The sequence below is a fragment of the Pyxicephalus adspersus genome, chromosome 1, assembly GCF_032062135.1.
Source record: "Pyxicephalus adspersus chromosome 1, UCB_Pads_2.0, whole genome shotgun sequence".
NCBI lineage: Eukaryota > Metazoa > Chordata > Amphibia > Anura > Pyxicephalidae > Pyxicephalus > Pyxicephalus adspersus.
Window position 1 is genome coordinate 92,950,158 of NC_092858.1, and position 22,619 is coordinate 92,972,776.

Sequence of the window (22,619 nt, forward strand, 5' to 3'; positions counted from 1 at the left end):
TCTTTTATCTAGGCTCACATATGCTGTTATCAGGTATGTGTCCAGTCTATGCTTAGTATTATTCATCTTGAATGCTGCCTGTCCTGGCTTTCTGCCCATTTGGAGATTCTTTCCGAAAAATGTAATACCATAAAACCCAAACCTCATTCAGGGATCTCTGACATAGGCTATGATTTTCATAGGTTTCATACTTAGACAGCCCATGTCTACTAACAGTGGTAGAAAAGATCCAGTTTGAGACAAGATCTAATGTTTTTTGGAATTTAAATTTTCTGCCAAGCAATGGGTTTGTATGAAAATTTAGGGCATCGGTATTATATTTTCCCCTGCATTGTCACTCATTTTTAATTTTTGTCCAAATAACTTGATGCATGTAAGACGTGCATTCTAAATATTTAATTTCTTTACAGTTTTATTGTTAAAGGACTGGTGTTTGAAACATATGTGGTAAAGAAAAATGCATAAACCAACCAATCATATTAGAGCTAACAATTTCTAGGCTGCAATAGAAAATCTAAAACTAGAATCTTTTTGCTTTCCTTTCTGCAGGTTTTATAAATATGCCCTCTGCCCTGCATGGCATGGTCAGCAAATGGTAGACACTCCAATTAAACTATCTATGATTGCAAATATGCCTGGCTGGTGCTATAATGCGAAAGATGTGTAAATAAAGCCAGATAAAAGTTATGCTGGGTTCTTAATGGATCATTTCCATGTAATAAAGTGTATGACATAGTGATATATTGCTGGTCCCTATTTTTTATCTTATATTTTCTCTGTAAACCTCTGCAAATTATACACAAGACTTTGATGGTTTGGTGATGGTTTAGGGTCAGATTCAAAAATTTGGGGCACTATGGTAAAAGGCAGACATAGAGCAACAGGAAGAGAGTTGGATGAGTCACTGTGCAGGCTACATAAGCTAATTTACTAAAGCAGTGTTTACTTACAAAAGTCAATTCTCACTTACTTTATAAATAGTATAACAAATAATTCAATCATGTGCCAGCTAAAATCCTGTTTATTATATTTGCCTGGTACATGACTGGGTAAATATACCCTTTGCACACAACTGGGTAGCTATGCTTGTGTTGTCCTTTTCACTAACCAAATAATCACCCATTGTTTTAGGTTGCTTCTGCATAATTTATAAAATAACTAAATGAACAATATGTATATGTAAATTTCAGCTGCAGCTATTGAGCTCTGTAAACAAAATGTTTTTTTTTTCTGCAAAGTAAAAGAAGATACTGTGATTACATGTACACAGAATAAGATAAATGCAGCTGCTAGATGGATATAACTATACAACATATTCACATGCAACAAAAATATTAACTTGACTTTTTTAGTTACGGACATTATGGATAAAAAGAAAAAAAATTATACAAAAACACAATATGTTTCTTTTACATTAATGCATAATAGTAGCATGCAATTATTAAACTCATATGTACACATTTATTTAGCTACAATATTAGGGCACTCTGCAGCTCTGTGAGGTTTATTGTTACCAATGTGTCCTTTCATGTAACCAGCCACAGATAGCACATGCTGAGAGTGCAGTAGACGCAACATTAAACAAGTACATCTGTGACCATTCTCAGCAGACATGCTGACATCACCTCCAGCGAGCTTACTGATTTATGATACTTATGATCTCAGAACTTCCATGCCCAGCCGTATAGGTCTCTATATACATCACCTAATAAAATTTAAAACTCGGGTAGTCCTTTCTGTTTAGAAGTATGATGCTGTGATATGTTTAATTGTTTTATTAGTTTTACTAACCATAAACTGTAAAAGTGTATTTTTGATGGCAGCTGTGAGCTAAAGCATACTGCTATTCAAAGAAACTCCAAAAATACTCCCCGGCCAGCATGGTCATACTAAAGATGCCTCCAGGGAAGGTAAAACTTTTCTACTGCAATGGTTTTCTGCTTTAACAGATATATTATCAATTTTTTTCTTGTCGCATAGAGCTGAGGATTTTTCTCAGATTTCCAGTAATTACATGCTGAGGAAAACAAAAAGCAATGGTTAGCCAGTTAGTGGTTATAAAGTTCTGAATGCAATATCTACTTTGTCTAGCTGTCCCTAGAAGTATTTATTTTCTGCCATAAGAGATTCTCAATTATCATGGTTGAATGATCCCCAGCTATGTTTAGGCTAGACCTCTAAAAATAATAGTTTAAATGGGCGATGCTCTCAACCATCATTTGCACCTTATAGATGCAGAGCTTTATGGACCCATCACATTATATAACCGACTCAACATAAGTATATAAAGTGGGCCTGTTGTCCAGTTGGCACAGGGTTGAGCCTAAAGTTTGGTTTTATAGGTTAAATAGAAATGAGAGTATAGACTCCACTCTTACAGTGCTGTGTAATATGTGGCGCTATATAAATCCTGTTTATTAATATTAATATTAATAATAATAATAATAGTGTATAGATTTGCCACACCCCACTGACATGAAAGTAATAGTAGAACAAAGAGAAACAGAAGAAAAAGGAGTTTTCTTTTAGTTTGGCAAATGTAATTTATGTTCTTATTGTAAAATTAACATATATTTCCAACAGAACAAAAAACATGGTAGGTAATACAATGTTGTTGCGGTTATCCCCTGATTCAACAATCAGGGTACACCTGGCCACATGAGCTATACATAGATACTCTACATAGCACGGCTAATAGAAAATCGTCATAGCCGGTATTGAAGGTAAAGTAATACGTTATACGCTTCTTGGCCGGACGCGTTTTGCCTTTTGGCTTCTTCAGGAGTAATACTGGGGACGCGTACACTTTATAAGTTTGAGAATAAAAGTTTTTGTAGAGGATCCAGCAATGGGATGATTATGGTGAGAGGCACATGTCCAAGGAGTTTAATGGTAACTCTTGGATTACATATATAAGGATACAAAGGTCTCAGTAAGATGTCCCTAGGGGAATACCTGGAGCTAGATGAGCAGGGTATGCTTAGTGAAAGCACATTAGCACAGGCAGGCAGGCACATTGACACTTATGCTGTCTGTAACAAAAAGACACATTTACAACCAAGTAAAATATATTCTCACTGACCTTTTATTTTAAACTTATAATGAAAAGCTTACTTTGAAGATATGTTCTAATTGACATCCATAAATTACATGCTTGGTATTCCATGTTACTTTTACTGCATTATTATACATATTTTGTAGATTAGCCACTTAGTGGGAGATCGGAGCTTCAGTGCAGCCAGGCAGTCCCTTCAATTAGCATCTGATGAGATTAAAGTTGCTTTGTTGCTTTACCAAACTTGCTTAAAGATTGTGACCCTATAAAAAAATTAAATGAATACCTTTCAATGCCACTGCCAGCCCCACTGAATGCAGCTTTAAAAATTCTAGGGTTGTGGATCTGTTATTTCTCCTGCTACACTCCAGCAGAACTTGCTGGAAGACAATCCCAGGTATTTCATTCTCACCAACAGTTGATAATAAAAGACCAACGAATTAGCTGAGGACTTTTCCTAAATTCTTTTTTACTGTTGTAACATTATCTGAATCACAAGATGTGATCACAAGCCAATTCTTGGTTTCCATAGTCGGTCACATCCCATGCCAATGCTGCCAATAAAGCAGAAAAAAATGACGTCGATGACACTCATGCTGTGAAAAAAGACAGTGCCGTTTCTTTGCCATATGACATTGTCATACAATTTTCTACTTCCCTGTAGGAATACCTATTGCCATTGCATTTTTTTCTCTTGTGGCCAGCCTATATTAAAACATTATGGCGTTGGTGTTATTGTGTCTCTATTAATCTTTGTCTCATTCTCTGGCTACGTTAAAGACATTTTGAAAGGTTACAGATTTTTGGCACTGGTATAGTACTTGTGCTTGGTACACAGATGTTAAAAAGGATGAATTGATTCATTGGGAAATGTGCAGCACCGCATATGTTTTACATTGCATAAAAAATATAATGTAACTTCCTCATGTTGTAGTATCTGACATAAAGCAAAAGTGACCTGAGTTCAGAATCTGACCTACTTGTATTGTAGCATTCATGTTGCACTAAAGTGGAACTCCAGACAAAACAGTAAAGTAGACAATGAAAAGAGATACAATTTTAACTGTTTAAGGGTTTTTATAGTTGGAGAGAAAAACTCTTACTCTGTGTGTGGGAGAAATGGTCTCTCTGCAGAGGTTTGACACACCCACTGCTACATCCCACCAATCAGCAAAGCCTATGCTCCTTGCTAATTGGAAAGTTCGTGCTCTGACTCAGCAGTGGGTGTGTCAGACGTTTGGAGAGAGACCATTGCTTCCACAAAGAAAGCAGATATCCTTCTATGAAGCATGCTTACAGGGGACAAACTTTACTCAAAGTGTGGTTGCTTTTTAAAGAAAAAATAGAAGTATTTAATGATTTACCCTAAAAGTTCAATTCATCTCTAAAGATTACAGAGGTACATCATTTGTGTCTTTGACCTGCCTAAAGTTAGGATTTTAAGAAGCAGCATACATTTTTTTTTATTGACCTAGCTAGGCTGTATAAAACCATTCTGTACAAAGAAGGATTATGTATTGTGTGACTACTCAACTCTGCCCTAGGGCATCATTGGAAACCACAGCCCTTTCTAGCATAATTTTCTGCACATGATAGTTCAAAATTTATTAGAATTCAAAATTTCATCTTTTAGACAAACTCAGTTTTTATGAACGTCCATAATGCTCTGGGCAAAGACTGAGAGTTTCTCACTGTACAGTCCAAAAAAGCAAAGGAATGCGGTGTGACCATTTCATTTCACCCTTCATGCGTGTGTCTACCCACTTCAGAAGTGGGAATTTTCAACTCTCTGCAGGCAGTCCTCTGACCCTGAGAAAAAAAAAAATAACAACATGGGGATACCTATTTAAAATGATTTGTCATAATAAAGAAATTACCAGGACAGCCATTGCCTCCTACAGGCCTATCATAGTATATGGGTACAGGTATACTGCAGTTGGAATACCTTTTGGTCAGCATCACATTTGTATTTTATTCCTATTCAGGAGCTTTAGTAGACATAAAAAATTCAGCTGTATAGTAAACAAACATAATTAATGTATGTTAACGCTTCATGGGTCACGCTGCTTTGTGTGTTCTTAGTGCAGGCTTTGTGCAGTAATGCATATTGTACAGCAGAGATTATTTGTGAAGAAACTCACTGTAGACACATGCAAATAAAATTTGAGGCAAGCATGCAAATGAATTCCAGGCATCACTGTAAACATGCTATATTTAACTGGATATAGGAAATGTGCTTGTCGTTCTTGTTACCTAACCTGCAGTTAAAACACACTAATTGTCATCTGGCTTTAGCTTTTTTAACTTACATTTAAAAATTTTCGGATAATATTTTTTAAGGCTTCAGACCTCACTTTAGATTCATTGTGCCGCAGAAATTTGTGTTCAACATAATATGGAAAACTTTTAAATTAGGCCTCCATATAATATGCATAGTAATAATACAATGTGGATGATGATGAATATATAAGCACACTTCATTCTGAAGGTGAACACATATTCCAACTTTTTGATGTACAAGTAAAGTGCTAATCATATATATGAATCACCTTATATATATTATATCAGTGCAATCTTTTGTTTTTAAGGCAGAACTATGGTATGGTCACACTACTGTTTTTTTAAATACGCTTCTCAATGATTTAATGTTGAGATAATTTTGTTCTTATGCCCTCAATAAATAAATAGCTAGCTGGAGCCAATATCCACAGATCTACTTTATTGGAAGCTACCTTAACTTAATGCCTTACACTAACCAAGATATTGCTGTATACTTTTTTTTTAATATACAATAAGATATATATACATAATTATATTCATGCATACATAAACCCATATCCTAACATATTAGATGTTTTTATATACATGTGACCTATCTCCACCAAAATGTTTCCACGCATTTGTTAAATCATATATCATAGAGAACTAAAATATTAGTGCATCTAAATTGTACATTTTATATAAACCATTCTATATATTTTCTTTAAACATAATGCGTCATATGGAAACATGTATGAAAATACAGCATCGCATATCTCCCAAAGGTATTATTTAATTTCAAGATCGGGACACAATTTAATTTGTTAGCTGCTAATTCAGTAAATGTCTCAAGTTACTTTCTGCAGTGCAGAATTTCACCCAACTGATTCCTGGAAAACACCCCAATCTTTTTCCTGTGTATTGATGTTACTGTCTGTTATTCAGTGTGTAGAATATTTGATGTGAGATGAATATTGATTTTGTATTATATTAATAAATCCCATGCTTCACTGTTTACTATAAACAATGTGTCCAATGTACCAGCAGTAGAATGGTAATATTTAGAATGTGACGAGATCTTGACATGTTGAAGAGTAGGATATTTTATACATTTAATAAATATATTGACAGTATTCAATTAATAAATGGCTATTAATGCTGACGTAAAGACATTTCAATGCATTTTAAGTAGGGTTGCATTTATCAGTAAGTGCTCTTGTTATGATGTGCTATCAAATATCGCTTAAGTGTTTTGTATCAAAATTCTATATTTTACATTTGATCATAAACATAGCTGGCAGTTATGTTACTACACTAAATGGGCTCATATGCTTTAATTTAAATTTTTGCTTGCCTAATTACAATCAAGAAAAACAATATATTTAAAATGACTGTAGAAAAAATATCACAGGGATAATTTTATGTTAACAAAACAAAACATTTTTTGTGCTCTATGCTTTATCCACATGCTGGACTAGTCAGATAAATATCCAATATTTTTAGGCAGCACTAGAATTAGACAGGTTCTTCCCAACCCACTTTCCAATCAGCCATCAATATATTAGGCTGCCAGTCATTACACCTCCATAATGTTAACCTCAACTGTTTTTGGTATGGCTAAGTGCTTTCACGTGATGGCTGGATACCTATTTGCTATTTCTGGGCCAAAAAAATGACTGCTTAATTGTAATTTTTTTCCGATTTGCCATTATTTGATAGTTCTTGACAATATTTAGCCAAACACTTGAATATATTCTTCTCTTACCCAATTACTGTAGTATTATATGCTAACTAAACAAATTCCTAACTTCTTTAAAACTGTTTTTCTTGTCCTTGAATATCTTACTATTTTAGTACTATTCTAATTTTTTTATTTAACTTCATCTATGATTTCTTCTATTTCTTTACTGCTCTATATATTTTATAAATCTTCTTTCTTTCACACTGTTGATGACCACATATTGGAGAGTTTGTTTTAAAATGTCTTTGTTTTGTTCTCTTTTAGTATCTAACTACTGTTCTGTTTTACCATTTTACCTTTTCATATGTTTGTGTTATATTATTATCTGTATTTAGCTTAATAATATAAAATCGCATTTCTTTCTCTTCTCTTCCTAGTACATCATGTTCATACAAGATATATCTTTGTCTGTATGAGTAACACAATATAGTCCAAATCAAAACCTATACCACTCATACTTTGGACATCCATTATATTTTTTCCATTGCTTCAGTTGAAACTTACTCAGGAGTATAAGCTCTTTCCTCAGTCCTGTGTGACAGCACCAGATGTAAAGAGTAAAGCTGCGTACACACGTCCAATTTTTATCGTTGGTAATGAACGACGAACGACCGATTGGCCAAAAATTGTTTGTAAAAAAAGTAACCAACGACGCCGACGAACGAGGATAGTCGTTGGAAATGAACGACCGGACTGGCGGATTGGATTGGACGACGATCGTTGACCATCTATCGTGTGTACGGTCGTCAGTGATCGTGCATGTTCTGAGCATGCGCGATGAACGAACATTTGATCGATACAGGCTGTATAGTGTATGTGAGTGTATGTATGTATATATATATATATATATATATGATATTTTTATATATATATATATAGATATATTCATATATACTGTGTGTATATATACGTGTGTACAATATCTTTGAACGATCGTGTCGTTATCTGTATGTACAGGATCGGTGCTATACGATCGTTCGCAGATACCGTGCAGGATCGTTCGTCGTTCGTTTACAAACGATAATAATTGGAAGTGTGTACGTAGCTTTAGTTACAAGAATCTATTGACTCACAGCCTTTCCATATTGCTTCTTAAACTTATTTTCTCACTTCCTTAATCTTGCTTTAACTTAACTCATTGTATGTACATTAAATTGGTATTCACCAACATGCTGATGGCTCTATGACCAATCAAAAAACTGGTTTCTTAAGATCTGTTGGTTGTTGAATTCACATTAGATGCAAACATTTTATTAGACTGGAAATTGTTTCAGAACTCAAAATCAGCTATGTATAGTTGGGCACACCCCTCTCTTTCACAATACAAGCTTAGGGATGAGTGTTGGTGGAAGCTTAATTTTAATTGAAAAAAAATTAGAGAAATTTCCCTGAAAAAAATTCACAAATCCTAAAATGCAGAGGTAAAGATAAAAAACACGAAAATAACTTCAGTTGGACTTTAAGCCTAGCAGAAATTGCAATTTGAAAGGGCCCAAACCCGAATTCTAACCTGGGGGACTATAAAATTTAATTTATTTTTTTTTTTTGGTATGCCTGTTTCTTTTCTCACTATTTATGTCATAGCTTATTGCATCCAAATAAATTGCTGTTTACTCCTCAATGCTTTAGGGCACCGCCAGAAGCTTGAAGAACAGGGGAAGCATTTTACAGAACGTTATGGAGAGCTGGAGCTTATACGGCGGCAAAGTATAAGGGTTCAGCCCAACCCAAATCCGAGACCCTCATTGACCAACCCAAATCCATTCAGCAGCCAAGCTCAAACTCAAATACAAGGTAAGATGACAACTGAATTGTTGCAGTGTTCTATGTGATCTACAAAACATTTAGCCTGTAATAGGAAGTATATTGATGACATATAGAGGCTGCTATGGTCCAGATTTCTGGATGTCATGTTTCTCTGATGGCTTCATTTACTTTCTGAATCAGTTCCTTGGAACAGGTTAGGAGTTTTGACTATCGCAATCTGCAGGATATCCCGATCTGTTACAGGATATTGTCCTAAAGTACTTTAATGGACATTTGTTTTGCCTATGTAAAAATTTCATTTTAACTTACCCCCCTTCCCAGCAGTATGAACCATCTTATGTTGTCTTGCCGCTCATTTCAGCAAAGAAAACCCTTATATAAGTTATGAGTCACAGGGGCCCTAGATTACACAAGGCTGTGTACTTTTTGTGTGTGAGTGCTGAATGGCCCAGCATGGCCCCAGGAAGTGGATCACATGATTCTTCTTGAGCTCCTTGTGCAAAATAAAGTGACAGGAGAACGGAAGATACGTAAATACTTCAAAGAGAGGGGTAAATAATCACTTCTGATTAAATTTTGAAAATTACCATCCCCATGTGTAATACCCTATGCAGTTGTCACTGATAGATCCCATCCTTACCAAAAATGAGAAACTCATCAGACTCATCAGGTTCATGGTCACGTGACCACTATTTTAGTGACATAGTAATTGCATGTAGGCCTGAGACTCCATTTACAATATAAGCCTTCATCCAGCAGATGTCTCTGTTTAATACTGTTACTGCCAGATACAATTACAGTAATAAAATATAATATTCACTGAATTTGGTGCAATAATAAAATGTTGGCTGACTTTTCAAATATAGGAAAGTGTAGTTGCATTACAGCAGTTGATGCTTGATGTAGATCAAATGATTGCCTAGATCATAATGTCCAGTACAATAATTCACATAACCCTGAACTGTTATTTTCCCCTTCTTGGTGTATGCTTTCTATTTTGACAGGAAGAGGGGATTATACAAATTTCAACTTTAGTGTATGTACAGCTTGTTCCTTCACAGCACAAATCTTGATATATGGACACATATATTTTTGAATGAACTCCTTGTTTTGAGCAACAGACCCATCATTTCACTTTTACTCCTGAATAAGTAGATTCACTTAAGTGAAAAAGGAAAATATAGTTTTGCACACACCCACATAAAGAATAAATAAACTATAGGAAGACCAATTTCCCTGTATTGGTTAGCTTTAAAAATGTCACTACTAAGGGAGGTATTGAAGGTGACTTGTTAAATTCTGGACGTTTTGCAACAATTATCCTTTACTGCTTCCTCATAAGCAAGTTGTCACTTCTGGCAGCATAACTGTTAACAGTTTTGGAACTGGGAACAAGGGCTTTTTCATCTCCATGGGAAATGCCCCCAAGCAAGCGGTATTTGGCATGCAATTAAACAGAACACTGCCGAGTTGTCATTGCAAGTGCCAGCACCACTGAAAGGCAAGCACGTGAATGTATGTGTGTATATAGGAGCACATGTATTCTTATGTGTGAGTGTTCTGCTTATGTGGTCACGCTAGAAGCAGTGAAAAATACCACATTTTGTTAAGTAGCTTCCACAGTGTTTCTCCTGTGGGAAGGCAGCACTTCACTTGGTCAGAGGCAGTGAATAAGATATTGTTGGTCTTGTTGGCCTCCCATGAGAACAAACTATGTTCTGTATTTACAACATTATATTAATCTACATAAAAAGGTGTATTGGTTGCATACCGTGAAATCAGCTCCATATGGTATAGAAATAAAATGCATGCAATGTGTAAAGAGGGTGGCAGTGGTATTAAAAACAGAAGCAAATAACCTTTTACAATGCGCAATCACCCTAAATAGAAAAGTGGAAGTACTACACATTTTATATATAACCCTTGTTTAGCAATATCAGAACGATAAATTCTCAATTACTCCATCTAGCTACATCTGTGAAATCCTGAGCTGACAATGACAAGTCAGTATCTATTTTATAGCAGTATACTTTCTTGGACTTTTCTGAAAAAACTTTGAATACTTTATTTATTTAATTCTAATAATTTATTTAACCCCTTACAATGATATTATATTTTTTATATAATTTTATATTTTTGTACTGTTATTGTGGTACAATGCTTTGCATATATGTAGTGCTGTAATTGCTTTTTTTGCATATATGTAGTGTTGGTGCTGGGAGTGTAACGGATGTGCCTTGCAGTAAAGCTGGATTAAACTTTTCCATGCACATTTTTTATGTATTTTATGTACATAATAACAACCAAGCATTTCCATGCACAACTATTTACATTAGTTGATTTTGTTGACCACTTTCCTCTATTACTTTTTTAAAAGAGATTGTTTTACACTTTGTACCTTAAAAATATAAAGTCTTCCTTGGAGATGCCCTTTGTCTGACATGCAGGCACAATTTTCCTCAATTTGTTTGAATTGGTGCCCCAGAACATGTTCCCAGCCCATTGTCAGGAGTCAAGTGAAGGCTGAATGGCAACTTTTACTGCACCTCTGCTAAATAAAATAATTGCCATGGCTTGTTAAGATAGAAAACTGACATGTGGAGCTAGTTTGTTTTAGTTCATAAGTTAGCCATACATTATAAAAATCTGTCATCATTCTATTTTATCATCAGTCAGAAAATACCCAGTACTGCCAGAACTTTTCCTCCAGACTTTTTTTTTTACATAGCAGAAATTTTTGTGACAGTCTTGTAGGTGATTCTTACATTCAAGCTTTCCTGTAACACAAATACCATCTAATTGTTGCTGGTGACGTTTAAAGATGTAACATCAGTAGGGACAATGTGGTAATGTACGGTTACAATATATTTTGTTGATGTGATGTGTCACTTTTAATTAAGAGTAATCCCAACTCTATAATATTAAGTGAATTTCAAGGCCAAAAAGGCATTTTGTAACCATAAAATACATGTTTTTGTCAATATATTTTAAAACAAGAATTAATATTGACGTTACCCCACTAGCCTAGCCCAACCTCCGTATATATGCAATGCTTCTCTGTCCAGCGGCAATTATTGTAAATGTTTTTCTTGTTTGAGCCGATCTTAAGGAAAACATATAAAACCTTGTCCTTTTGGAATAAAAGAGACCTGAACATTATACAGCTGCTGTGCCATAATTGTGTCTGACATCTAGTAGCAAACATAGGAATTTCCTGTTCCCCACAAGAATCCAGCTATGAGAGAAACAACATATACCGTTATTTTAGGGCCAATATCTAATGTCAGCAGGAGTTGGAAGTTTCCAGATTTTAAATCCAAATTCTTGGCAAACCTCTCTAACTATTCTGAAACTGATTAGATGGCATGTATAACATAGGGAGAGATGTAAAACACAAACTTCTGTATATATAAATATAAATATATATATATATATATATATATATATATATTCATTTCCTTATTTTCTACTTTATTACATGCTTTTATGAAAATATATACAGAAAGTCTAAACAAGTTTCAGGACCTGCTATCATGAGAGGCACAGGGCTTATAGAAAAAAAACGTTTTTTTTTCCTCTTCTTGTCATAAAATCATTTTTTATTTTGTTTCCCCTCCCAGACAGACAGCAGATCACATTTGGGAGAATTCCAGTACCAGAAGCAATGCTGCCAAAATGCAGTGGGCAGGACTAGGTGTAAATAGGTGCTGACTGACAAGCTATAGCATATATAGAATATATTGACATATTGAATATATATATATATATATATATATATATATATATATATATNNATATATAAATACTATTAATTAATATTGAAATTATAGAATCAGCACTGACAATGATCACAGTGATGCCTTCCACTACATTTTTAATGCACTATACTCTAAGACACAGCCTACAGGATTACAACTCTGCTTTTAATTCAAAAGCAATCATTGCTGTTGGTGCACCATCATTTGAAATTGCATATTTATACTGTACATGCCTGTACATGACACAAAGCAACAAATGATCAGAAATCCATCAACATCCATCAGAAGATTCACTCCATTAATAAAATGCATTCTGCATTTGTCTTTGTTCTTTATTGGAATATCCAAGGCTCATTAACAATTACTCTATTTATTCTATAGCTAGGAGACTTTCACCTTTTGCTTTAAAACACTAGCTGGCATCACAAATAACTCACCCGCCATGCACAAACCTGCTCCAAATTATTATAGGCTGGGCATTTTGTGCTCTGAGAATCCTTGTTTGCATTTGATGGTATCTAACCTTTGCTTTTGCCTTGAGTAAATTTAAATCTCCCTCTATTTTCAAAACTTGCTTTAAAATAATGAAAAATACATTATATCTAGATAAGATACCTATAATGTTACTAGACCATCGGGTCTCTGTGCACCTGCATAGCAGAAGACCTTTCTGTATGGACATCACTGTCTCTTTTCACTTTACAGACTTCCTATCAATAATTAACTTAAATAATGGGCAAGACAGTCTTTTGCTTGGCAGAAATGCTAGAGGTTCTAAAAAAAACAGAATATTAGCAAAGCAAGGAATGACACCACAAACCAGGAACACGGACACAACTAATCAGCAGTTCTGACCTCTGCATGGCTTCTAATTTATATACATACCACACCTCGCCGCTTTCCCAATCCAAAACATTGACATTTCCGTAGATATATCAGGTCAGATTTGGAAGCTCCCAGTCCCTGGGCTCAAACTTACAATGGCCAAATTCTTAGGGATAAATGGGCTCATTCACTTGGTGAAGCAGCTGGTGTGATTTTGAGAAGAAAATAAACATATCCTTGAAATATTTTGGTTGGCAAAGTCAAAGTGCACTTCAACACTTTAGCCAGTTGGCTGTACTACATAGGACAATTTAAGAGTGGACAACATATTATGTGTAGAAATCCCAACTTACAAAGTCATATATATATATATATATATATATATATATATATATATATACACACACATAGGTTCATATTACACACAGTATAGGCAGACATATAAAGTGTAGTATCTAACAACAGAATTTTCAAGTCAGCTCACCCCATGTATAAATTCTTTGGATTATGTGTGACATGGGGATGCACGCAATAAAGTAAGCAGTTATGCTATACAATTTAAGAGGCATCTTTAGGTTAACCTTTTAATCCATTACATGGAGTGGTAGCTGAAATTCCCTTCTTATCAATGAGGGATTTGTGTAGATTTTCCCACATCTGAAGAAGTACACATGACACATTACATCAATATATCTGTGAAATTACAATAGTATTAAGCTATCTTGGTGACAGTTGATTTTTTGACTTCATTCACTTTATCTGTTCAGTTGACTACTGCTGCTGTCTACATGTTTTACAAGCATTTTTGTTATCATTAGAATATTATAATACATAATATGGAATGGTTAGTTAGGATTCAGACAGCAAATTAAACATTGTTTTTTTATTGTGGAATTCACATAAAGACAGCTAATTACAGTTGTTAAACTGGCCTAGATAGATTAGAGCCAAAGATAATTAAAGTGGAACTACAGACAAACATTTCTTTTTTAAATTTAGGTAAAGTGGGAAAGCTTGTTTCTGATTACGTTTAGATTTCCCTTGACTTCTTGCATAAACCCATAACTGGAATTGAAAGGACATATCATTAAAGTGAGAGTAAATTCCTTATTTTACTCACTACAAAGAAGAGCCCAAACTAGGAAATGAAAAAGCAAGACGAAGAGCCAGGCAAAATGTGCTACTGTGATTTTTTGCTCACCAGGTACATCCTGAAAGAGAGAGTAGAATGACAAATATATGAGTAATATAAGAGTAAACTGCTGTAGTGAAATATCTGGTCTCCTTCAAGAAAGTGTTAGGTTTTGTTCTAGTGCTGTGCAAATCTCAGAAATACCAATTCTTTGGAGGGTAAACAGTTCTCATATACGTAATTTAGCTGTCTGTTTAGCTGTTTTGGTGGAATTTATCTTGAATATATAGTTGGATTTTAACCTTTTTAGAACTAACAAAGCTTTTTTCTCTTAACTGCAGCAACAGATCTAAGCCCTTTCTCAGATCCACGGCCATTTGATCGCTCTTTTTCTACTTTGCCATCTCTCTCAGAGACAAGATTCTCCGATGCTCGAGTGCACTATCCTGGAGCCATGTCTTCTGCATTTTCCTACACTGCTTCTCCCTCTACAACTGGAATAGGAGGCATCAGTGTGACAGGTATGCCTACCACCACACGTTTCCATCCCACTTACCTTCCTCCGCCATATCCTGGCTCATCTCAAAATCAAAGTGGACCATTCCAAGCCAATGCTTCTCCTTACCATTTATACTATGGCACATCTTCTGGATCATACCATTTCTCCATGGTTGCAGGAGAACGCTCTCCTTCACGAATGCTTTCTTCTTGCACTAGTGTGGCAGCTGGAAACAACTTGATGAATCACAACCTGGCCAACCAGAGTGATGGAGTAGATGCAGATGGAAGCCATAGCAATTCTCCCACAACTTTGGCCAGCAGCGGGAGAATGGATGAGCCTGTCTGGAGACCATACTAAGTATAGCTAGAAAATATTAGGACACCTGAAGCTACTGGAATGGAGCAGATACAATTATAATCACTTGTTGGTACATACTGTCTATTCAGAGAGATATAAATGTATTAGGAACTATCACTGTATGTGCAGGTGTTCATTCAGATGTATAGTGTAGAAGTATCATGACTAACTAAGCATTTTCATCTCGAAACTGAAGACCACATCACTCATCAAGATGATAACAGTTTTTTAGTATAGGGCAGGAAAAACCTCTTTTTTCACAATATTTTCAGGTTTTTGTTTAAAAATATTTACAGTGTATAATTGTTTGTTATTTCCCAACTATGGAAATCTTTTAAACTCAAAACTGCAGTGTATCATGCATTAAAGTACTTGTATAGCCATTGTCAGAGGAAATTAAATGGCACATTATTTGGCATGCAGGAACATCATGAAAATATATATTTGATGCCAGGTCACTTTAACCACCTCATGACCAAAGCAAGCTTTGCACTTACACAAGACCATGTCCATAATGTACACAGTCCTTCAATCATATTATCACCCTTGTACTTGTTAACTGATTTTGCAAACTAAGTAGTGTTTTAATGATATGCCATGTTGGAAGCACTACCTATGGTACCACCAGGAATTTGTGTATCCTGGGTTCAGAACCACTAATATAATGCATGGAGTATATTGGAGCTGTAGTTTTATATGTTTTTTTACCTATCCATTACTTAAAATTTTACTTGTTTTATATTTGGATAGAGCAGTGAGGGGTTAGATTCACTGTCAGATTTTTTATTGCTCTGTGTTGCTTTAATTGTCCTAATCATCAGGAAACAAAAAGAGTGGAAATCCAACATTTTGTATTGCCACTAGCACAGACATGGGAAATCTTTCAATTGCCCTGTGACAATCTTTATTAATGTATATTTTCTCCCTTCCAAGTCTCCAAGACAGGAAATGATGGGAAGGCTGATAAAACATAGATGCCAATAAAAAAAAACTGACAACAATTTTAACCCTACCCCTAGTAAGGTTTATCTTAAGATATACTTCAATAGTACTAGGTCTCACTTGATCCATCAAAAGAAGCAATGCAATGCCTGGAAAGGAACACAGGTATTACTCACCCGTCCCTCCAAATTTTTACTTTCAATTGCCACCAAAGAGTCTTTAGTATCTAATACTCTCCCAGGTTTGTTAGAATAAATTAAAAATAACTACCGGTATACCTGTCCAGAAAAGATCTGTCTTTATATTATTCTACACATTGCACATTGCACTTGAAATGAGCAGGCAGGTCATATAAAAGGGGGCAGAATTTAGGCATAATTAGCGGTCACTCTGCAGGCTGAACATAGTAGATGTTTGTGTATCACAAGACTGGCTGAACCCATACAAATAATTTGGTAGCTGACCATATCAATAGGGCACTTTTCTGCACTTCCTTGTCCCTGTAAAGTATTGCAAAAGGCAACTATTACAAATCAATTTTAATCAATACATCAATTATTATCAATGGATACAATCAGTTCTTTTGCATAATAATAAGGAAATTATCTTAAAAAGGGCATTATTGTGTAGTTGTAGCTGCCATTTTCAGCACAAATAAAATTAGATAATATGATAAAATGCAGGAAAGGTAAAATAGTGTATGTCCTAAAAAGTCAAATAATTATGGTTACTACTGTGCAAAGTATTATTTTTTTTTACAAATTTCCATATTGTAAGACAATTTGTTACAATGCATTTTTGTTATTCTTAATTCTTATATTATTCTCCTTATATTGCATTATTATTGCATTGAAAAATGTATTGTTTTTTGGTGAAAAAAAATAGATTCTTTTAAAAAGGAGTCATAAAATTCTGCACACTGTAACAATAATGTGTTTCCTAACTGACATAATGGAAACTCTAAGCAATCTTGTCTTTTATACCTTAGTAGGTAAAAGCGACCAAAAACAATGTATCATTTATGAGTTGATGCTGGTAAGCTGAATTATCAATTATTGCTTATAATGTCAGGTCTGCTGCAGCAAAGTTTCTACATGGCTATGGTGACACAGGGGGTAATTTGGTTGAGAATGTTCACTCAATAAATTGTGTAAACATTCACTTTAATTGGCCAATCATGTGAAAAATGAATCCCTGTTTACTTATTTAACGTGAATGATTGCATAATGGAAGTGAAACTTTATACAATTTGTTGTCTGAAAATTCTTAACCCCTTATTAAATGAATTCCATTTTCTTACTTTTGCCATTGGATTACTTTTTTGGCTTCATGTAAAATTCAGCTGGAAGAATAACATCATGGCATTATAAAAGTCACAAAGGCCAATTTTAGACTTGGTGGTCAGGTACAACATTGTACTTCCTTCTCAACCCTGCTCCTATTCAACTGTATAGGAGCAGTTGGGAACCACTTTGTGCAAGCATATGGATGTGCAGCAAGGTTTCTGGAGCGATATAAAACTTCTGGCTGTGCAGTTGCTTTTTCTCCTCTGGAGGTAGAATCAAACCACAACCACTGAGAACAAGACGTGCAAACGGTTTAACCTGTGGCGCAGTTTGCCACCCGTGGGTGCTTAGCAGTAGTTTGCTTCAAGCATGGTTTGCAGCCACAGGTATGAAAGGAGCCTGAGGGATATACAAAGCAGGAGGATGACCATCTTAAAGAGACTAAACCCTTAAGGGACACCACAAAAATGATTTTTCAGCTGACTTTTCTCTTAGTGGGTGTGAGAAAATGAATGGAGCAAAACAGACATGTCCTCTTATTTTTATACAAGATGTTTTAATTATCAACACAAATGTGGTCTAGTCTAAACCTATTAATATTTGTGTATATTGTGTAAATCAGATGTGTCAATACACTGTAATAAATTTATTGTCTTTTTTTCTATTTGTATAATACTGTAGCTATTATTGAGCTTGATACAAGCACTGTTTTACTATCTCTGTATGACTTACTTTATTTCAAAGTAGGCATGCTAAAAATGGTTTTCTGAAGAATATATTAATAATAGTATTTGCTTTGCACTATTTCTGCTTATTTTAAATATGCATTATTTTAAAACAAATGGAATGGATATTTTTTAATTTATGCATTTGTATATAGGAAATACTATTTTTAAAATTAATTTCATATTGCTTCATAAAATGCAGGGACAATCATATGCATTATATATTTACATGCAGTTTATTTATTTGGTGTTAAAATTATTATCTTGCATATATTAAATGTTGTTAAGAAAGAGTAAATAAATATGATTGACTGGTGTCTATATACCATTTATATGTGAATATAACATTTATCATTTCCAGCACAAATTTTTGGCGTTTTTTTAGAGCAACTGTTTTTTTTTTTGCACAAATGGTTTAAGGAAGCATTGGGGTCTGCCTTGTTACCAAAAAATTGTAATTCTTACTAAAGAGGGCTGTGCATAGTGTCTACATTCTCTATCCATAGTACCGTATAATGTCTTCATCTAACTGGGTGAAATTGCCTCAGGCTGCCCACCTATTGCAAGCACAGCTATAGATAATATTGGATAAGCAGTCCAGGAGAAACTAAAAACTTCATGGAAGTTGTAGATTACAACTGCAACATAGTAGTAGCAGAATGTACATGTAAGCTGCTGTTAGCAAGGCAGACCAAGCCCTAGCTATGGTTTATTTGTGTTAAAATATGGTTGCTTCTAAAGTATTTTTTTTAACTCAAACTGTACAGTAAAGCTTTTAAATGCATATAGAGAATACGGCCTACCTACTCAGGGTATCAATTTGTTTTTATCCAGAAATAGACTGGAGTACACCATTCCAGCTCATTCCCATGTGTTAATGTGGTGATCTGGGAACTCCTTTTTCTTACCTTTTTGTAATGCGGGAGAGGTATTCCCATACACACCCACTGTGGACTCAATGCATAATGAAAAGAAATATTTTTACATTCTGTAGAATTATTTTAGCACACTGACCAATCAAACCTGCTATGGAATTTTGATATGGTGAATAGAAGAAGAGGGATTTGCACACAACAAGCTTTAGAAAGCAAGCAATACAGTATTAATGATTTCACTTTAGCATAGAATTTTTCTTGTTGCTTTTGTTTCAGATTAATAGTTACTGCTTATAACAACAAGACTAATACATTTTGAAACAAATAAATGTGCTACAAAACATGATTACCCGCGTTTACTTACTCCTGTCTAAGCACGTGTGTCATTTAATCCAAATACTGCGAGACTATGTGGACACTCTGGCACAGGGAGACAACTGACCATATTGGTTTGGTGGTTTGGTACCCAACTGACCATATTTTAGTTTAATTCTTGCTTTGTATTTTCAGTGTAATAGGGTAGATACATTCAGGCTTTAAATTTATTTCAGCAATACAAAAACCTACACAACCAACCAACAAACACTCAAACACCAACTTTCACAGTTCTTGGCTCTTTTTGTTTTGCTTGGCCACAAGCCAATGAGAAGAAAATAAAATCTAAACTGACACCCTATGTAATTTATTATGCCCACTTTCTATTCACTTCTTTAAATGTTCATGACAAAAACAAAAAAAATTAACACCTAAAAAAAACTTCATTTGGGATTTCAAACTGATCAAGTGGTTTGTTAATACAAATCAGAATATGTAAGTCTTACAATAATTTTGTAACTGTAAGACTAGTTGGGTCTATTATACTACATGTTTTACCATAATATAATTACAATTAATGACAGTTATTTTTTCTGTAACTTCTGTATTTATAAGAAAATTGTTTTGCAAATTGATAAAGCTATATCTTCAGGTTTAGGGTGTATCAAATAATTCCAAGGTACAAATCGAATCACCAGGAAATCCTAATGATGTACATTTCTTTATATGAAATCACAATGCAGGTGTTGTCTCAGCTTTAAACATAAAGCAATGTAAATATTGTTTGTTAGTTAATAAATGCTAAAAGAAATGTAAAGAGTTATTGTATGTGAAATAAATGTGATGTTAAAGCGAATACATTTGAAACTTTTCTTACTATACTGCTCACATGCAGACCGAATGGTTCTCTTCAATTGAAAAAAAGAATATATAGGAAGCTTAGAAAATAAACATTTTTTTATTTTCACTGTTGTTTTCCAATCCCCAATTGGGATTAGTCCAATGCCCCTTTTCCAACACTGTTCCATTTACATGCATCTGTTCCATTGAAAGTCCACTTACCTAAAATAGGCAGTCAAAGCACAGAAGCGGACGAATTGTGAATCATTTTTTCGGATGTAAAATCCTACAAAACACAATACTGCAACACATTTGTGGAAGTTACATTTTCTTTGCATTAGGGTAAATAGCGCTGCAGCACACAAATGTGTTTTTTTTTTTTGTAGCTTCTTCCTATCTGCATTCATTAATGGCTAAATGGCATTTTATGGACATGTTTTCTAATGGTGACAATGGCAGAACATGTATGTACTATGAATATGAGCACAGCCACGTGACAAGGCAAGAGTAGGGGCAGGTCATTGACACTCTATACCCAGAAGTATGTAAACAAGGACAGGATCACTGGTATGTTTAAACATGTAAATTACATTTACATAATTGACCTTTTTAAAGCTTATATGACATTTTAGTGATTTGGCTTACATTTACTTTCAGCCCAGTGCAATACTCAAGGTTGGAAGGGAGCATCAAACTATATTTTGATTATATATTGTATCAAACTGAACACAAGAATTATTGCATATTGCAGGAACATAGTTCTGAAGGATGTACATTGACTGTCAATTTTAGTAGATTGCAAGTATAGATAGCGTAGAAGCTGGATAAAGATTATCACACGTTTAACATTTCCTACAATTTCACAGCAAACAAAAATCATTTGATTTGGAGATAAAACATCGATTTGTAAGATAATTTTTTAAAACTGAGGCTTTCTAAAACTTTTAAAGGCAATATCATATTAATTCCTCATATATAAGCTATACACATTTTAAAATCAATTTGGGGCAAACAATAGCAATAAATAAAAATTTATGTTGGTAAACTGACTCTTTAGCTGGCTATAACTAACCACAGACAAGAAAACACAATCAGATGTGCATGTCTGATCCTATTCCGTTTCAATATAAATTTAAACACTCATTTTACCCAGGTGAACACGCTTATGGTTTTTTATCCCAATAACCCTGGTTTCTTGTAGAAAACATTGGGCATGGTCATAAAAGCGATCTTAATGGCGCTGGACAAGACCTCATTCGGGTCCTGTGCCCTCCTTGAATTCTGCTTCGTCCCAGTGCCGGCTGCTACCATCTTCAGCCTTCTTCTGGCAACGTCACCTGATCTCACACTGCGCATGTACAAGATCGGGTGACGTAGCCTGCTGTAAAAGGGAACAAAAGAGAGCCGATCTCACTGTGCATGTGTAAGATCGGCATCTGTTTCCCCTCAGTGTAGAAAAATGCTCCTTCTGTGCATGCTTAATGTAGGGTACGTGTAGAATGAGCATCCAGGAGCCTCCGGGTATGTGTGACGTAGGTATCCTGGAAGGTATAGAGCTCTCATTCTGTCTTGATTGCCGTAGCAGTTTAAAAAAAATATATATTTTTACTTCATATAAAAGGGTTATATACTCTTTTATGTAGAGTAAAAACTTTGAGTTTGGATCCGCTTTAAATCTGTTCTAATGCTTTCTTTTTCCGAAGATCTCTCAGCTGTCAAAATCTGCAAGTGCCCATAGTGTTAAGGATGTTACAGCAACAGTATACTTTGATTCTCTTCAGATATTATTTTATTGGTTGTTGTGGAATCATGTTCTGTACAAGATGGGTTTCATTCACAAAATGTGATTTGGTGGTTCAAATTCATATGTTGTGAAAATTTAGGTAGCTAAAAATGGCCAATCATGTGACAGCACAACTAACAATCAAGGGTCACAACTAACTGTAGTTTATCAATGAAAAGAATAACCTATTGTTTTATATTAAAAGTTGTCATGTTTGCATAACAGAAATGTATATAAGATAAAAAAGAACACATACATATATAAGAATTTATGAAAACAAAGTTGAAATACTTTCTCTGCTTTCTTGGTTCAGCTTCAAAGTCTATTTTATCTTCTAGTCCATTTATACATCTGCAGTACACTTACAAATCTGCTGTCTGATGGCTATCCACATGTTGTCCTCTGCAACGCTATAATTAACAGTGTTACAAAAGAAAAACAAGGCTTATTTTTAGTT

At 34.7% G+C, this 22,619-nt stretch overlaps 1 protein-coding gene across 1 annotated transcript in view; it reads left to right on the forward strand.

Moving 5' to 3' along the window:
- The window catches only part of RUNX3 (RUNX family transcription factor 3), an 87,498-nt gene extending 67,103 nt beyond the window's left edge, over positions 1–20,395 (forward strand). Inside the window, exons 6-7 of the mRNA XM_072419174.1 lie at positions 8,685–8,849; positions 14,879–20,395. Coding sequence (XP_072275275.1) covers positions 8,685–8,849; positions 14,879–15,396 — 683 coding nt within the window. The 3' untranslated portion in view covers positions 15,397–20,395. The remainder of the gene's footprint in view (positions 1–8,684; positions 8,850–14,878) is intronic.
- The last annotated feature ends 2,224 nt before the right edge of the window (positions 20,396–22,619 follow it).